The 14,998-nt window shown below is 39.3% G+C and overlaps 1 protein-coding gene across 8 annotated transcripts in view; it reads left to right on the plus strand.

The window, feature by feature from the left end:
- LOC110446508 (ral GTPase-activating protein subunit beta-like) overlaps positions 1-14,998 on the plus strand; it is a 46,644-nt gene that overhangs the window by 5,874 nt on the left and 25,772 nt on the right. For 6 of the 8 annotated variants that reach the window (XR_002462476.1, XR_002462477.1, XM_021491683.1 and 3 more), the window contains 8 exons: positions 247-267; positions 5,970-6,203; positions 6,473-6,727; positions 10,343-10,492; positions 10,859-11,068; positions 12,563-12,798; positions 13,419-13,561; positions 14,514-14,626. Coding sequence is in view for 6 of the 8 variants with exons in the window: in XM_021491683.1 (XP_021347358.1) it covers positions 247-267; positions 5,970-6,203; positions 6,473-6,727; positions 10,343-10,492; positions 10,859-11,068; positions 12,563-12,798; positions 13,419-13,561; positions 14,514-14,626 (1,362 nt within the window). In the remaining 2 variants the exon portion in view is untranslated. The remainder of the gene's footprint in view (positions 1-246; positions 268-5,969; positions 6,204-6,472; positions 6,728-10,342; positions 10,493-10,858; positions 11,069-12,562; positions 12,799-13,418; positions 13,562-14,513; positions 14,627-14,998) is intronic. The other 2 variants (XM_021491685.1, XM_021491689.1) reach the window with 1 other exon arrangement.

Here is a 14,998-nt window from a genome sequence, read left to right on the forward strand (position 1 = left end):
TAATTGTTAGTTATTTGAAAAAGATTTAAAACAGCAAATAAAAAACATCACAAAAAAATACAATCCAATGAAAGTTACCAAACTCACCTGTTCTGTTTTAGTAGATTTTGATAATAAAATTTAAATCGCTGGCTTGTTTGAGAGAAGTGAGATTTCTATTGGTTGTAGATAAGGCCGTATTTCTAACAATAACGACTGTTGCAATGTTATGTTATTCCGCATGTGTTGCCATTTTTGTTCATGCAGACGATACAGGACTGAGCTCATGTAAGTTATACACTGATGTGTTGTAACATCGACTAATGCCACTAGTTCCTACAGTCTGCCGGAATAGTTCCTCTAATACCTCAGAACATACTGGGCTCTCCTCCTGGTGCTGCAATGAAACACAGAATTACAAATAAGGGCGATAACTCTACATTTCCCTCTCCCAATGTTGTGTAACATCTAGATCTATTGATGGAATGCTCTTTAATCAGGGATTTTTAGCTAATTCTCTAATCATAAGTTCTTCTGAGGGTTCACATTGTATTTGGAGAAATTGAGAGAATAATTCTTGGAAAATGAAGTATATGTTTTTCTCTGACAAGAAGGAAAGAATAGCAGCACTGTAGATTAGGACCGATATTATCAGGTGGTCACTCAAATGAAAATTTAATATAATTTACTTACTGTGTCACTTTTGAAAAATTAAACATACTATTAAAAGACATGAAACTGAATTGAAATATGAGAATAATGTATCTACCAAATGATTAGGAAGTAGTTTGAAACACATCTTGACTGTAGTAAACATAACAGTGTTTTCACCTCAAAACAGTATTTAATGAGGCATTACATTGAGATCTTATCCCTACCTACAATACAGAAACAATAGTAAAAGGAAATTTGAAAATATTATCCAAGCACCACATCAAACTTAAAAAATATCAGTTTTGATTTCTTTAACTGATCTAAGATTTATTGAAGTAATACTTAAATTAATGAAACTAATATTAGTTCAATAAATATCAGTATTGATCTAAAACAAAATATTTAACACGTAACATTTTTTCCTCCTGAACCCTTTATTGCAACGCTAGGAGGAGGTAGCCTAACCTTGTTTCCTTGTCATGTGATCTGAAGGGTCAACGAGTTCCTCTATGTGCCTCCTGATTTATACAGTGTATTTCTTGTATGGTGAATCCCTTGGGTGTAGATGGGTCTTTCTGTAAGTCCTAATTGATATATTACATTTTTTTATGGAATTTGGATTTTGACAAAGTCACCACATTGGAAATCTGATTGGAAATTACATATTGAAAATTAAAAATAACACAGTGTTTGTAGATGACCAAGCGAACTTTTTCATTTCAATATTCAACCTTAGTAACATAAGCTGCTGTATTCAAAACCAGAAATTTTCTTGTGCAGATTTTTTTTTACGCTTTTGCTATATGAATGTATTGCAGTGTGGAATTTTTCATGCTTTAACTTTAAAAACTTTGTTGTGTTTTAGAAACTTTACTCTAGAAATGCAGCAATATACGTATTTCACAGTGTGTCAGTGTGTTTGCACATTCATATCTTAACACTGATCGTGATTTCATCACAGAAATTATTGAAAGTTTCAATACCACAAAAGTTCACATTTTTATAGTTAAAGTCAACACCATCATCAGAGACTGATCTGAAAAAAACCAAGATGGCCTTCAGGCAGCCATCTTTGATTTTGACACTATTTTTCAAGACGTAGTTGACAGATCTTTGTCAAATTTCATACATAGGTTCCTTTTGGCCCTTAGTTTGCAGATCAATTTTGAGATTGATTGAAAAAACCAGATATAGGCCAGCTACGCAGACATCTTGAGTATGACTATCAGAGTTTGTAATGGCTATTTCTCTGGGAGTAAATTACAAATATATATAGCTCAAATTACCTAAGTTTTCGAGGTTCTTCCTGTTTGCTAATTTTGCATATACAGACATTTCATTTTGAGCTTCAAGCAACTTGATGAAAAGCAAAAATAGGACTGACGTCAATTAAAAAGAAAAGAATCTTGTTACACTTTTAATACTACCGGTATATAAACTTGAAAATACCGAAAACAAATGTAGGTCAACAACCTGTTTGAAAATACAAGAGAAAATTTCAAAAGAAAAATGTAAGGCAACAGCAACCTCACTTTGAAAGAACAGTGTCAAACATTCACGAGTTGCTACACGATGCAAGGACCGTTGACATGATTCAACCCAACAGAGAAAAGAGAAAACTCACACAGGACTAAGATCTTACAAAATGTCCCTTTATTTAAATAAAAAAATCTTCTAAAAACATTTTCATGTCAATACTTGAGGATTTCCAATGAGACTTTGAAGTTACACATAAGAGCTGTTAATGCATGCTGTTTTGTTGTAAGTTTCTTACGGAAGATTGTCTCTCGGAGTGGCCTCCCCTTTGACCTGAATGTGAATGTCCCTTGCCTGTTTGGTGTTGAACATTTGAAGTGGCTTGTGTATTTGAAGCTTGTTATATTTTAATGTTGTTTGTGTGATGTGCATGTTGTATTCTAAGACGGATTAATATATATTTGAGATAATTACATTGTACAGTGTGACCTTATTGACCTAGACCTATTGTTTCACCTATCAAGGCAGGTATTTATATATCAGACCAAACACCTAAAACAGTCTTAATCAACTGATTTCAGTACAAAGTTACATTGTTTTATATGAAATCAAATTTTTAATGTAAGTTTATTCAAAATTCACTCTAGCAGTTCAAATTTACTTAAACCTGAAGTCAGTGTTTTGAGAGTATTCAAGTCAGTCAGGATAATAAGAGTCTATAATTTGAAAAACAACCTGCTGGTGAATCATAGCTATGAATCCCTAAAACTGACATCTCTAGACATTATATTCAGGAAAATCAATGTTTATTTAATCTGGAAAAGTCATTATCCTGATTTTTTTTTCAGAAACCAAAGTCTCTTGTTTGATAAAGTTCCACTGTACTAGCTTAAGCTTTATAAGAGCCTAATTTTGTTGACATTTTGAATTTGTTGATGTAGTTGTGCAAACGTTTGCAGATCAATATTTCAACAACAAAATATATAACAGTGTTTTAGTGTATTATTTATCACTATGACTTACTTGGCATATTATAATAATTTTATTATGACACATAAAGCTTGTCTCCAGCTTACTTTTAATTCCCACCATCAGGTGAGCTGTTCAAATTGCTTTTCATCCATGGTCCATTGTCCGTACACATAAATTACAAATTATGTGTTAGTAAATAGGACAAACTTTGAAAAGGATACAAGTTACCACAAGGTGCATTGAGAGAGACAGGATCAAACTTCTATACAGCCAATGTAGGTTTTACAGGGGTGGGTGCCAACATCCCTCTGGCAGCTCTTGTTTGTAAATGGATTCAGAGCTTAGATATATAGGTATCCATAACTACACGCTACACTATTTCATTTAATGCGTTACACAGATTTTTTCTTTCCTTTATTTCAGTTATCTGGTGTTGTATTTATTTGATGGTTTCTTATCATTTACATAATTGGTGTCAAAATTAATTTGATACACAATTAACCGAAATTCTTACAGAAACATAAAACTGGCCGTTTTTATTGATGTGTGAATGTTGTATCTACTGTCCTTTTCGTTATATTTCCATCTTGAGTTGTTTTGTAAGACAAGCAGTTAGAACTAGGTTTTCAGGTGTACTTGAATAGGTCTCTACTAATAGGTCAAAGTCCCACTGTCCAGTCAGACTTTTCAGAGAGATGGCTTTATATAAGATTTAAAATCTTGTTGCCAGATCCTATTGATATTAACATTAACCTATGTGCTTATTATATATGATATATGAAATAAATATTGTTTAAACCGACTTTTCAGACATACATTCACTATCGTTCCAGTTATGCAGCCAATACATAATTCATTCGGTAACATTTGGAATAAAAGTAGCTAGAAATTTGCAGATCCACTGTGTATTGTAAATGTACCTGTTTTAGAGGTAATTTTATTTTCATTTAAGCCCTTTTTTTGATAGCATTGTACATGTATTCAAAATAGCTTAATCCTAACAACTGCTGAGCGCATCCATACGGTCACTGTACTGTTGTATTTTGTATATAGTTGAAGCACTAATCACGGTGTATGTATGACTTCAATGTTGTCACTGGTGTGATATGAGTGAGCTATTTATGTACCATTATAATACATGATTTAATAAATGATTTTATTTAGGATTTTGAGACCCAAGTAAATGTCACTGTACCTATTGCCTTAATTTCACCTTAAAGATAACTCTTGACAAGTTCCAGTGAAAATAATTGCTTGAATTAAGAAATGTGATTGTTTGATGGAAATTACCTTAAGTTAATATGAAACAGAGGCCTGACGTCTTTGATATGAAAACCATTTGACTGTGTGGCTTTGACAGTAACTTTGTGACAAATGTAATTGTACCAGTCCATTAGATACTGTATATGCTGATACAGTATTGACACTAAATTGTAACTGAAGGCTGTGTGAAAACTCTTAACTTATAACATTTTGCTGGAAGTTCATTTTGTAAACTGTAATATTTCAGTCCACAGCCGTCCCTAATTACTGTCCACTGCCCATTAATGCCCACTATTCCATATTGTCCACTGCCCTCCATATTGACTTTGCCCTCCATATTGTCCAGTCCTCTTAGAGTAGAGTCTATATTTTTCACTGCCCTACGTATTGTCCAGTCTTCCATATTATCCATTGTCCTCCATATCACCCTCTGCCCTTCATATTGTCCACTGCCTTCAATATTGCCTTCCATATTGTCCACTGCCCTCCAAATTGTCCACTGACCTCCACAATGTCCACTGCCCTCCACATTGTCCACTGCCCTCCATATTGTCCACTGCCCTCCACAATGTCCATTGCCCTCCAAAATGTCCACTGCCGTCCACAATGTCCACTGCCCTCCATATTGTCCACTGCCCTCCACATTGTCCACGGCCCTCCACATTGTCCACTGCCTTCCACATTGTCCACTTCCCTCCACAATGTCCACTGCCCTCCACATTGCCCACTGCCCTCCATATTGTCCACTGCCCTCCACATTGTCCACTGCCCTCCACATTGTCCACTGCCCTCCACATTTTCCACTGCCCTCCACAATGTCCACTGCCCTCCACATTGTCCACTGCCCTCCATATTGTCCACTGCCTCCACATTGCCCACTGCCCTCCATAATATCCACTGCCGTCCGTATTGTCCACTGCCTTCCACATTGTCCACTGCCCTCCACATTGTCCACTGCCTTCCACATTGTCCACTGCCCTCCACAATGTCCACTGCCCTTCTATATCATACATTGCCCTCCATATTGTCCACTGCCCTCCACATTGTCCACTGCCCTCCAAATTGTCCACTGCCTTCCACATTGTCCACTGCCTTCCACAATGTCCACTGCCCACTATATCGTCCACTGCCCTCCACAATGTCCACTGCCCTTCTATATCATCCACTGCCCTCCATATTGTCCACTGCCTTCCACATTGTCCACTGCCCTCCACATTGTCCACTGCCCTCCACAATGTCCACTGCCCTCCATATTGTCCACTGCCCTCCACAATGTCCACTGCCCTCCATATTGACTTTGCCCTTGGTATTGCCCTCTGACCTCCATATTTTCCATTGTTTAATTCCCTGACATATGTCTACAAGCACTAGTACTGCTGTTTGTAGTTATAATATCATTTGGCCAGTTTGGGATTCATGGTTTCCTTAAGGGTGAATATAAAATGGTAAAAATATCCTTTTACAGTGTTCGTACACAATGTTTTCTCATCTTTAAAAAGACTATGCCCTGTGTTATCAGAGGTTAAAGGCAGCATCAGTTATACAGTGACAGCTTTCACCGCGTAGGATCGGCATTAAACACTTAATATATAAGAAAATATATGTAAGACGTTTTTACATTGTAGATGATATTGGCGACCATCTCTGTGAGCGAGTGCTCAGTGTACTGTTTGAAATGTGGCTCCTGGCATGTCACAAGTGTTTCCCATCACCGTCGCTGTGGAAGACTTTCCGTAATATGTGTGTGAACTGGCGCCACCACGAAGCATTGGTAACACAGTGGCACAAGGTCAACCATAACCTGACGTCACGCCTCCTCAAGGTCATGTACGGCCCTGAGTACCCAGAGCTCCAGCTGAGTGAGTATCTACCCGAACTGGTACTCCAGATTTATGATGCCATATATAGGAGTACAGATTCTGACATACCGTAGGAGAGTTCAGATATTGATTGACGATTTTTCTTTCATATAAATGGGATTAGGGACATTCATGTCAGACAGACATTTTCTTATAACAAAAATTAAATTTCAATTTTTAAAGTCTGTTTCACGAGCATTCATAAGGCTGTAGATTGAAAATATTAAATATTAAGTTACATCCAAAATTTGAATTAATTTCCACTTCAGACGAGACTGAGAGCCAGTTTATCTCCCCTGATATGACAGATGACTGTGTGGCTCAGTGTTGGTTCCGCTTCCTACACATCATACAGAACCCAGTCGACCTGTGTCACCCCGAGATCATCGGCGGCACCCCCAAGTTCTTACAGCTCCGCTCAGGGGATGGCCTGGATCCCAGCCAACACGAGTGTCTACAGAAACTGCCGTACATTTTCTACAAGGCAATGAGAGGAATCTCCATATTAATCAATGCATTTCTAGGTACAATACAAAACTGTATATAATCCATCATGTCTGTTTTGGTGTTAATCTTGACCTGAGTAAGATCTGCTAAGTTTCAGATGTTTAAAATCTTATCCCGAAAGTTGAGAGGAGATTTTCAAAATCACAGTTATGAGTACATGTATTTTTCTCTCACACCTGAAATTTACTAAAACTGCTACGTCAGACTAGTTCTGTCATGTACTGTACATGGGTACAAAAACTGGTTGTATTGTGGCGGGATGACCCGGTCCTGTGCATGGGTACAAAAACTGGTTGTGTTGTGGCGGTATGACCCGGCCCTGTCTATGGGTACAAAAACTGGTTGTATTGTGGCGGTATGACCCGGTCCTGTGCATGGTACAAAAACTGGTTGTATTGTGGCGGGATGACCCGGCCCTGTCCATGGGTACAAAAACTGGTTGTATTGTGGCGGAATGACCCGGTCCTGTGCATGGTACAAAAACTGGTTATATTGTGGCGGGATGACCCGGTCCTGTGCATGGGTACAAAAACTGGTTGTATTGAGGCAGGATGACCCGGTCCTGTACATGGGTACAAAAACTGGTTGTATTGTGGGGGGATGACCCGGCCCTGTCTATGGGGACAAAAACTGGTTGTATTGTGGTGAGATGACCCGGCCCTGTCTATGGGTACAAAAAATGGTTGTATTGTGGCGGGATGACCTGGTCCTGTCCATGGGTACAAAAACTGGTTGTATTGTGGCGGTATGACCCGGTCCTGTCTATGGTACAAAAACTGGTTATATTGTGGCGGGATGACCCGGTCCTGTGCATGGTACAAAAACTGGTTATATTGTGGCGGGATGACCCGGTCCTGTGCATGGTACAAAAACTGGTTATATTGTGGCGGGATGACCCGGTCCTGTACATGGGTACAAAAACTGGTTGTATTGTGGTGGGATGACCCGGTCCTGTGCATGGGTACAAAAACTGGTTGTATTGAGGCAGGATGACCCGGTCCTGTACATGGGTACAAAAACTGGCTATATTGTGGTGGGATGACCCGGTCCTGTACATGGGTACAAAAACTGGTTGTATTGTGGTGGGATGACCCTGTCCTGTGCATGGGTACAAAAACTGGTTGCCGGTCCTGTGCATGGGTACATGAATATAGTGAGGTTGTTTGATAACAAGAACCTTTTGTGAAGTGCTGACATTTATTGATATGATCCCATTGTAAAGTGGTTATGCTTCAAGAGACCTTTTGCAACACAGGGAAATATGTGGGGGGGGGGGGGGGGGGGANGGTATTGTACTCAAATGTACTACCTGATTGGGATGGTTGGGATGAGGAAGTGAGGCAGGTATTGTACTCAAATGTACTACCTGATTGGGATGTGGAAGTGAGACAGGTATTGTACTCAAATGTACAACCTGATTGGGATTGTTGGGATTAGGAAGTGAGACCTGTATTGTACTCAAATGTACATCCTGATTGGGATGATTGGGATTAGGAAGTGAGCCAGGTATTGTACTCAAATGTTCAACCTGATTGGGATGGTTGGGATGAGGAAGTGAGACAGGTATTGTACTCAAATATTCAACCTGATTAGGATGGTTGGGATGAGGAAGTGAGACAGGTATTGTACTCAAATGGTCAACCTGATTGGGATGGTTGGGATTAGGAAGTGAGACAGGTATTGTACTCAAATGTTCAACCTGATTGGGATGGTTGGGATGATGAAGTGAGGCAGGTATTGTACTCAAATGTACTACCTGATTGGGATGAGGAAGTGAGACAGGTATTGTACTCAAATGTACAACCTGATTGGAATGGTTGGGATGAGGAAGTGAGATAGGTATTGTACTCAAATGTACTACCTGATCGGGATGGTTGGGATGAGAAAGTGAGACAGGTATTGTACTCAAATGTACAACCTGATTGGGATGGTTAGAATGAGGAAGTGAGACAGGTATTGTACTCAAATGTTCAACCTGACTGGGATGGTTGGGATGAGGAAGTGAGAAAGGTATTGAACTCAAATGTACAACCTGATTGGAATGGTTGGGATGAGGAAGTGAGACAGGTATCGTACTCAAATGTACAACCTGATTGGGATGGATAGAATGAGGAAGTGAGACAGGTATTGTACTCAAATGTTCAACCTGATTGGGATGGTTAGAATGAGGAAGGGAGACAGGTATTGTACTCAAATGTACAACCTGATTGGAATGGTTGGGATGAGGAAGTGCTACAGATATTGTACTCAAATGTACAACCTGATTGGGAATGGTTGGGATCGATGAGGAAGTGTGACAGGTTTTGTGCTCAAATGTTCAACCTGATTGGGATGGTTGGGATGAGGAAGTGAGAAAGGTATTGTACTCAAATGTACAACCTGATTGGAATGGTTGGGATGAGGAAGTGCGACAGATATTGTACTCAAATGTACAACCTGGTTGGGATGGTTGGGATGAGGAAGTGAGACAGATATTGTACTCAAATGTACAACCTGATTGGGATGGTTGGGATGGGGAAGTGAGACAGGTATTGTACTCAAATGTACAACCTGATTGGGATGGTTGGGATTAGGAAGTGAGACAAGTATTGTACTCAAATGTACAACCTGATTGGGATGGTTGGGATGAGGAAATGAGACAGGTATTGTACTCAAATGTACAACCTGATTGGGATGGTTGGGATGAGGAAGTGAGACAGGTATTGTACTCAAATGTTAAACCTGATAGGGAAGAGGAAGTGAAACAGATATTGTACTCAAATGTACTACCTGATTGGGATGGTTGGGATGAGGAAGTGAGACAGGTATTGTACTCAAATGTACAACCTGATTGGAATGGTTGGGATGAGGAAGTGAGATAGGTATTGTACTCAAATGTACTACCTGATCGGGATGGTTGGGATGAGAAAGTGAGACAGGTATTGTACTCAAATGTACAACCTGATTGGGATGGTTGGGATGAGGAAGTGAGACAGGTATTGTACTCAAATGTACTACCTTAAGTTTTTAATTCACCTGCGCCAAGTGAGTTTATGCTGTGATGCAGCGTCTGTTATTCGTCTGTCCAACCTTCATCCACTTTTTTATTTAAATGACTTCTTCTGAATAACCAATAGGCCTAGGGTGATAATATTTGACAAGTGCCATACTGGGATGAAGGGATTTCAAGTATGTTCAAATAAATGTCCTTGACCCACTTGCAAGATTCATAATAAGTGGTTTGTGGCTTAATGGTGAAAAGTTCTATGAGGTGTGGGGTTTAGACCTAGAACCAACTTTTATGGTCAGAGTAATGTACTTTACAGCTACAAATATAAAATCTTTCGGAACGGACGTTAATGTTTCAACCAAATGTTTCCACCAAAATATAACAAATCGTGACCAAAATATCTCGAACAAAATTCATCTCGGAAGATTTAATGCATTTATCCTGAGAGTCCATTTGTCTTTGCTATTAAAATATAATGGATGTTTTTCCATTGTTATAAAGATAGAATATGACCCTGAGAAACAATTAATAAGAGAATTATGTTTTGATCGATCTGTGTAGAAGGATGAAAGTGGGAAGTCAGAAAATTTGAAAAGGAAGTTTTATCAGTTACTGTAATGTTACCAATGTTTTGTATATTTAGGTATATCTCAATCACTGAAGGCAGAGGAAGAATTGACCCAGCCTGCTCCAAGTAATCGTCACTCAGTCAATGTACCACCTGTCACCCCTCCGGGACAGAGAAAGTCCACACGCCCAATGTCAGTACTGGCTGGAACTCTCTCACAAAAAGGTGATTAACAGCTCGCTTAAAACAGTGCTCTGATTTTGATTCATTTATTTAGTAGACATTTAATTCAATTTAAGTCCATGAAACTGAAGAAAGGGAAACCAGTATTTCCTAAACTGACAGGTTGGTCAAAGTAGTGTCCATTTTAGACAGGTTGTATTGTATATAACAGTTCCAATAATAATTTCAGTTCAGTTACAGTAAAAGCTGAATATGATATACATAGTTATATTTGCCACCAACACATGACCTGTTGTCAGTTTTACTTAAATCTTGCTCTATCATTTATAAGTCCCATACACTGGTTACAGATGACAGTAAAATATTGCACTATTGTACACATGTTTTCTAATTCTGAACTCTCTATAGTATCCTCAAAGTCATCCTCAGTGGCTGCCAAATCAACAGTGCCGCCTCCCACCAATTTTCCTGGCCAGCTCCTTCTTGACTCTCGCCAGCCGCTGGCCCCGGCCCGTCCGCGCTGTAACAGTATCTTACACATGTATGGGGCCTGGCTGTTTGATGCTGCATTGGCCCGAGTCCGACTACAGGCTTGTCACAGAGGACCCACCGTCAGCGGTAACCATGCCAGTTTCATATTCAGATTTGATATATAACATATATCCTACAATCAGTACCTTGTTTTCATAAGTCTGTATCGTGGTAGAGCATTGCTGACTGTTTACTTATCTGTGTACTCCTTCTGTCTGAACCATGACTTTTTACAGATAAGAGATAATTGATGAAACTGTATACTGTAACTTTTTATCCCCCCATCATCAGATGTTCGGCTATTCAAATCACATTGCGTCCGTGGTCAGTGGTAAGTCCGTCCGTCCGTACATCCGTCATTCCATCTGTCCTTAAACAATTATTGTTAGCACTGTTGGATGGATCTTTCTCAAATCTTACATGAAGGTTCCCCATAATCCTTAGTTATGTGTATTGTTTTATGGATCTGATTGCAAAACCAAGATTGCCGACAGGCAGCCATCTTTAATTTGAAAGTTAAAGATTGTTAGTTTTATTTCCCAGAACTTATTGGAAGGATCTTTCTCAATTTACACATGAAGGTTCCCCATGATCCCTAGTTATGTATATCGTTTTTTGGGACTGATCACAAAACCGAAATGGCCGACAGGCAGCAATCTTGAATTTGAGAGTTAGTTTGTTAGCGCTGTTTTCAGAAAGTTCTGGAGGGGTCTTTCTCAATTTTAACATGAAAGTTCCCCATGGTCCCTAGTTACACATATTAAAATTTGGGACGGAAAGGAAAACCAAGATGACCCACTGAAGGCCATCTTGAGTTTTAGAATGAAAGTTTGTTAGCTTTATTGCTCAGAATGTTAAGGAGGGGTCTTTCTCAAATTTCACATGAAGGTTCCTGATGGTTCCTAGTTCCGCATTTCAAATTTTGGGGATGATTGGAAAACCAAGATGGCTGGCTGGCTCTTGTTCTTACCCCTGGTAGTTATGCATATCAAATCATATTGGCCGGCCATCTGGTTACAATTAAAGTTTGTTATCGCTATTTCTCAGAATTTACTGCAGGATTTTTTCTAATATTTGATATGTAGGTTCTGCTTGGTCCTGAGTTTAGCATGTTAACTTTTGAGGATGATCAAATGGTGGGCGCCAAGAACCCTCTGGGATCTCTTGTTATTAGTTTTGTCAGAATGATAAGTTCTGAACTTTGGATAACTTAAGAAGAGAAATCAATATTTATCAACATGCTCACATATAGGTCAACACTACTCATGGTTCATTTGCTCACCATAACCATACTTTGTCTGGGCAATAAAACAACCTCTCAACAACAGCAGTAACTGTTGAAGTATATAAAAGTTATATTTATCAAACCTTTTTATAAAAGAAATATAAAGTTAAAAGTAATGGAAAATCTGAGAGTTCTGGCCTTTTTCCTGAAATAGTTATGAAGATTAATTGGTCTACATGTACATGTTTGGTTTCTATCTACAAAAATATTAATAAAAAACCCAGAAATACTAGCTGTATTGTCAAAATACTTACCAGTATGTCATTCTGAAAATCACTTATGACTAATTTTTACAGCTCGTACAGATCGAAGAACTAACTCCTTCACCGACACGAGACAAGGCTCCATTTCCCTTGACTATCATTCGGATCTGAGTCTGTTGGTGGACAACACCTATGAGACTGGGCGTGCAGAGGCACTGGGCGCCCTCTGTAGGATCTTTTGTGCACATAAGACAGGGGAGGAAATCCTTGCTGTTTACTACTCACGCTTTTACAACGCTATGTACTATGGCCTACAGACATCTGAGGATGTGAGTGATACATCCTTTATTACACTTTATCTGTCTGAGTGGTCAGTATTATACTTTATCAGTCTGAGTTGCCTTTATTACACTTATCAGTCTGAGTGGTCATTAATTATACTTTATCAGTCTGAGTGGTCAGTATTATACTTTATGAGTCTGAGTGATAATTAATTACACTTTATCAGAGTCCGAGTGGTAATTGATTGTACTTACCTTTATCAGAGTCTGAGAGGTAATTGATTGTACTTACCTTTATCAGAGTCTGGGAGGTAATTGATTGTACTTACCTTTATCAGAGTGAGAGGTAATTGATTGTACTTACCTTTATCAGGGTATGAGTGGTAATTGATTGTACTTACCTTTATCAGAGTCTGAGATAAATTGATTGTACTTACCTTTATCAGAGTCTGAGTGGTAATTGATTGTACTTACCTTTATCAGATTCTGAGAGGTAATTGATTGTACTTACCTTTATCCGAGTCTGGGAGGTAATTGATTGTACTTACCTTTATCAGGGTCTGAGTGGTAATTGATTGTACTTACCTTTATCAGAGTCTGAGAGGTAATTGATTGTACTTACCTTTATCAGAGTCTAAGTGGTAATTGATTGTACTTACCTTTATCAGAGTCTGAGTGGTCAGGTGTTGGCCAGTATCCTGTTTAACTCCTGTGACCTGTTACGTGTGGATCTGGATGGTGTACAGATTTTGGTTCCATACATACTTGATGCACTGCAGCTGATCCTCAGTGACCAATCCCCCAGACTCAAGTAAGTCAAGTGACCAATCTCCCAGACTCAAGTAAGTCAAGTGACCAATCCCCCAGACTCAATTAAGTCAAGTGACCAATTCCCAGACTTAAGTAAGTCAAGTGACCAATCCCCCAGACTCAAGTAAGTCAAGTGAGCAATCCCCCAGACTCAATTAGGTCAAGTGACCAATCCCCCAGACTCAAGTAAGTCAAGTGACCAATCTTCCAGACTCAAGTAAGTCAAGTGACCAATCCCCAAGACTCAATTAAGTCAAGTGACCAATCCCCCAGACTCGGGTAAGTCAAGTGACCAATCCCCCAGACTCAGGTAAGTCAAGCGACCAATCCCCCAGACTCAAGTTAGTCAAGTGACCAATCTCCCAGACTCAAGTAAGTCAAGTGATTAATCCCCCAGACTCAAGTAAGTCAAGTGACAAATCTCCCAGACTCAAGTAAGTCAAGTGATTAATCCCCCAGACTTAAGTTAGTCAAGTGACCAATCCCCCAGACTCAAGTAAGTCAAGTGACCAATCCCCCAGACTCAGGTAAGTCAAGTGATTAATCCTCCAGACTTAAGTAAGTCGAGTGACCAATCCCCCAGACTTAAGTAAGTCAAGTGATTAATCACCCAGACTTAAGTAAGTCAAGTGACCAATCCCCCAGACTCAAGTAAGTCAAGTGATTAATCACCCAGACTTAAGTAAGTCAAGTGACCAATCCCCCAGACTCAATTAAGTCAAGTGACCAATCCCCCAGACTTAAGTAAGTGAAGTGACCAATTCCCGAGACTTAAGTAAGTCAAGTGACCAATCCCCCAGACTCAGGTAAGTCAAGTGACCAATCCCCCAGACTCAATTAAGTCAAGTGACCAATCCCCAGTTTTCTGGGTGTTATTTTAAAGATTTTGATAATATTTTTCCTTTTCCCATCTGTTTACATCTTAATAATGCCTTTATGTGATTTGCCTTCAGACTCAGCGACTCGACCGTGGACTGTCATAACGTTGAGCTCCGGCGTTCCTGTATACAGCTCCTACTGTCCCTTCTCTGTCTACCCCTACACTTCAAGGACCTGGAAATCAACGGTAAGGGGCACTGTTTTACACTGTATTACCTGTCATTGTTGGGATGTAGTAAGTGAGAACACTTTAACCAATCATGTCACGTATCCATGATCTGTCTGTCCCTCTCTCAATACAGTGGATGCTATGTCCGATGTACTTTAATTTGATAGTAAATTCATTTTCACTTGATGGAAGTAAATAAATACTGTTTATTTGTAAGGAGACATGGTGGGAAAAACTTACGGTATTACACCGTACAGATGTAAATACTGTTTATTTGTGAGGAGACATGGTGGGATAAACCTACAGTATTACACTGTACAGATATAAATACTGTTTATTTGTGAGGAGACATGGTGGGAAAAACTTACAGTATTACACCGTACAGATGTA

The sequence above is a fragment of the Mizuhopecten yessoensis genome, unplaced genomic scaffold (assembly GCF_002113885.1).
Source record: "Mizuhopecten yessoensis strain PY_sf001 unplaced genomic scaffold, ASM211388v2 scaffold2741, whole genome shotgun sequence".
In the NCBI taxonomy this organism is placed as follows: Eukaryota; Metazoa; Mollusca; class Bivalvia; order Pectinida; family Pectinidae; genus Mizuhopecten; species Mizuhopecten yessoensis.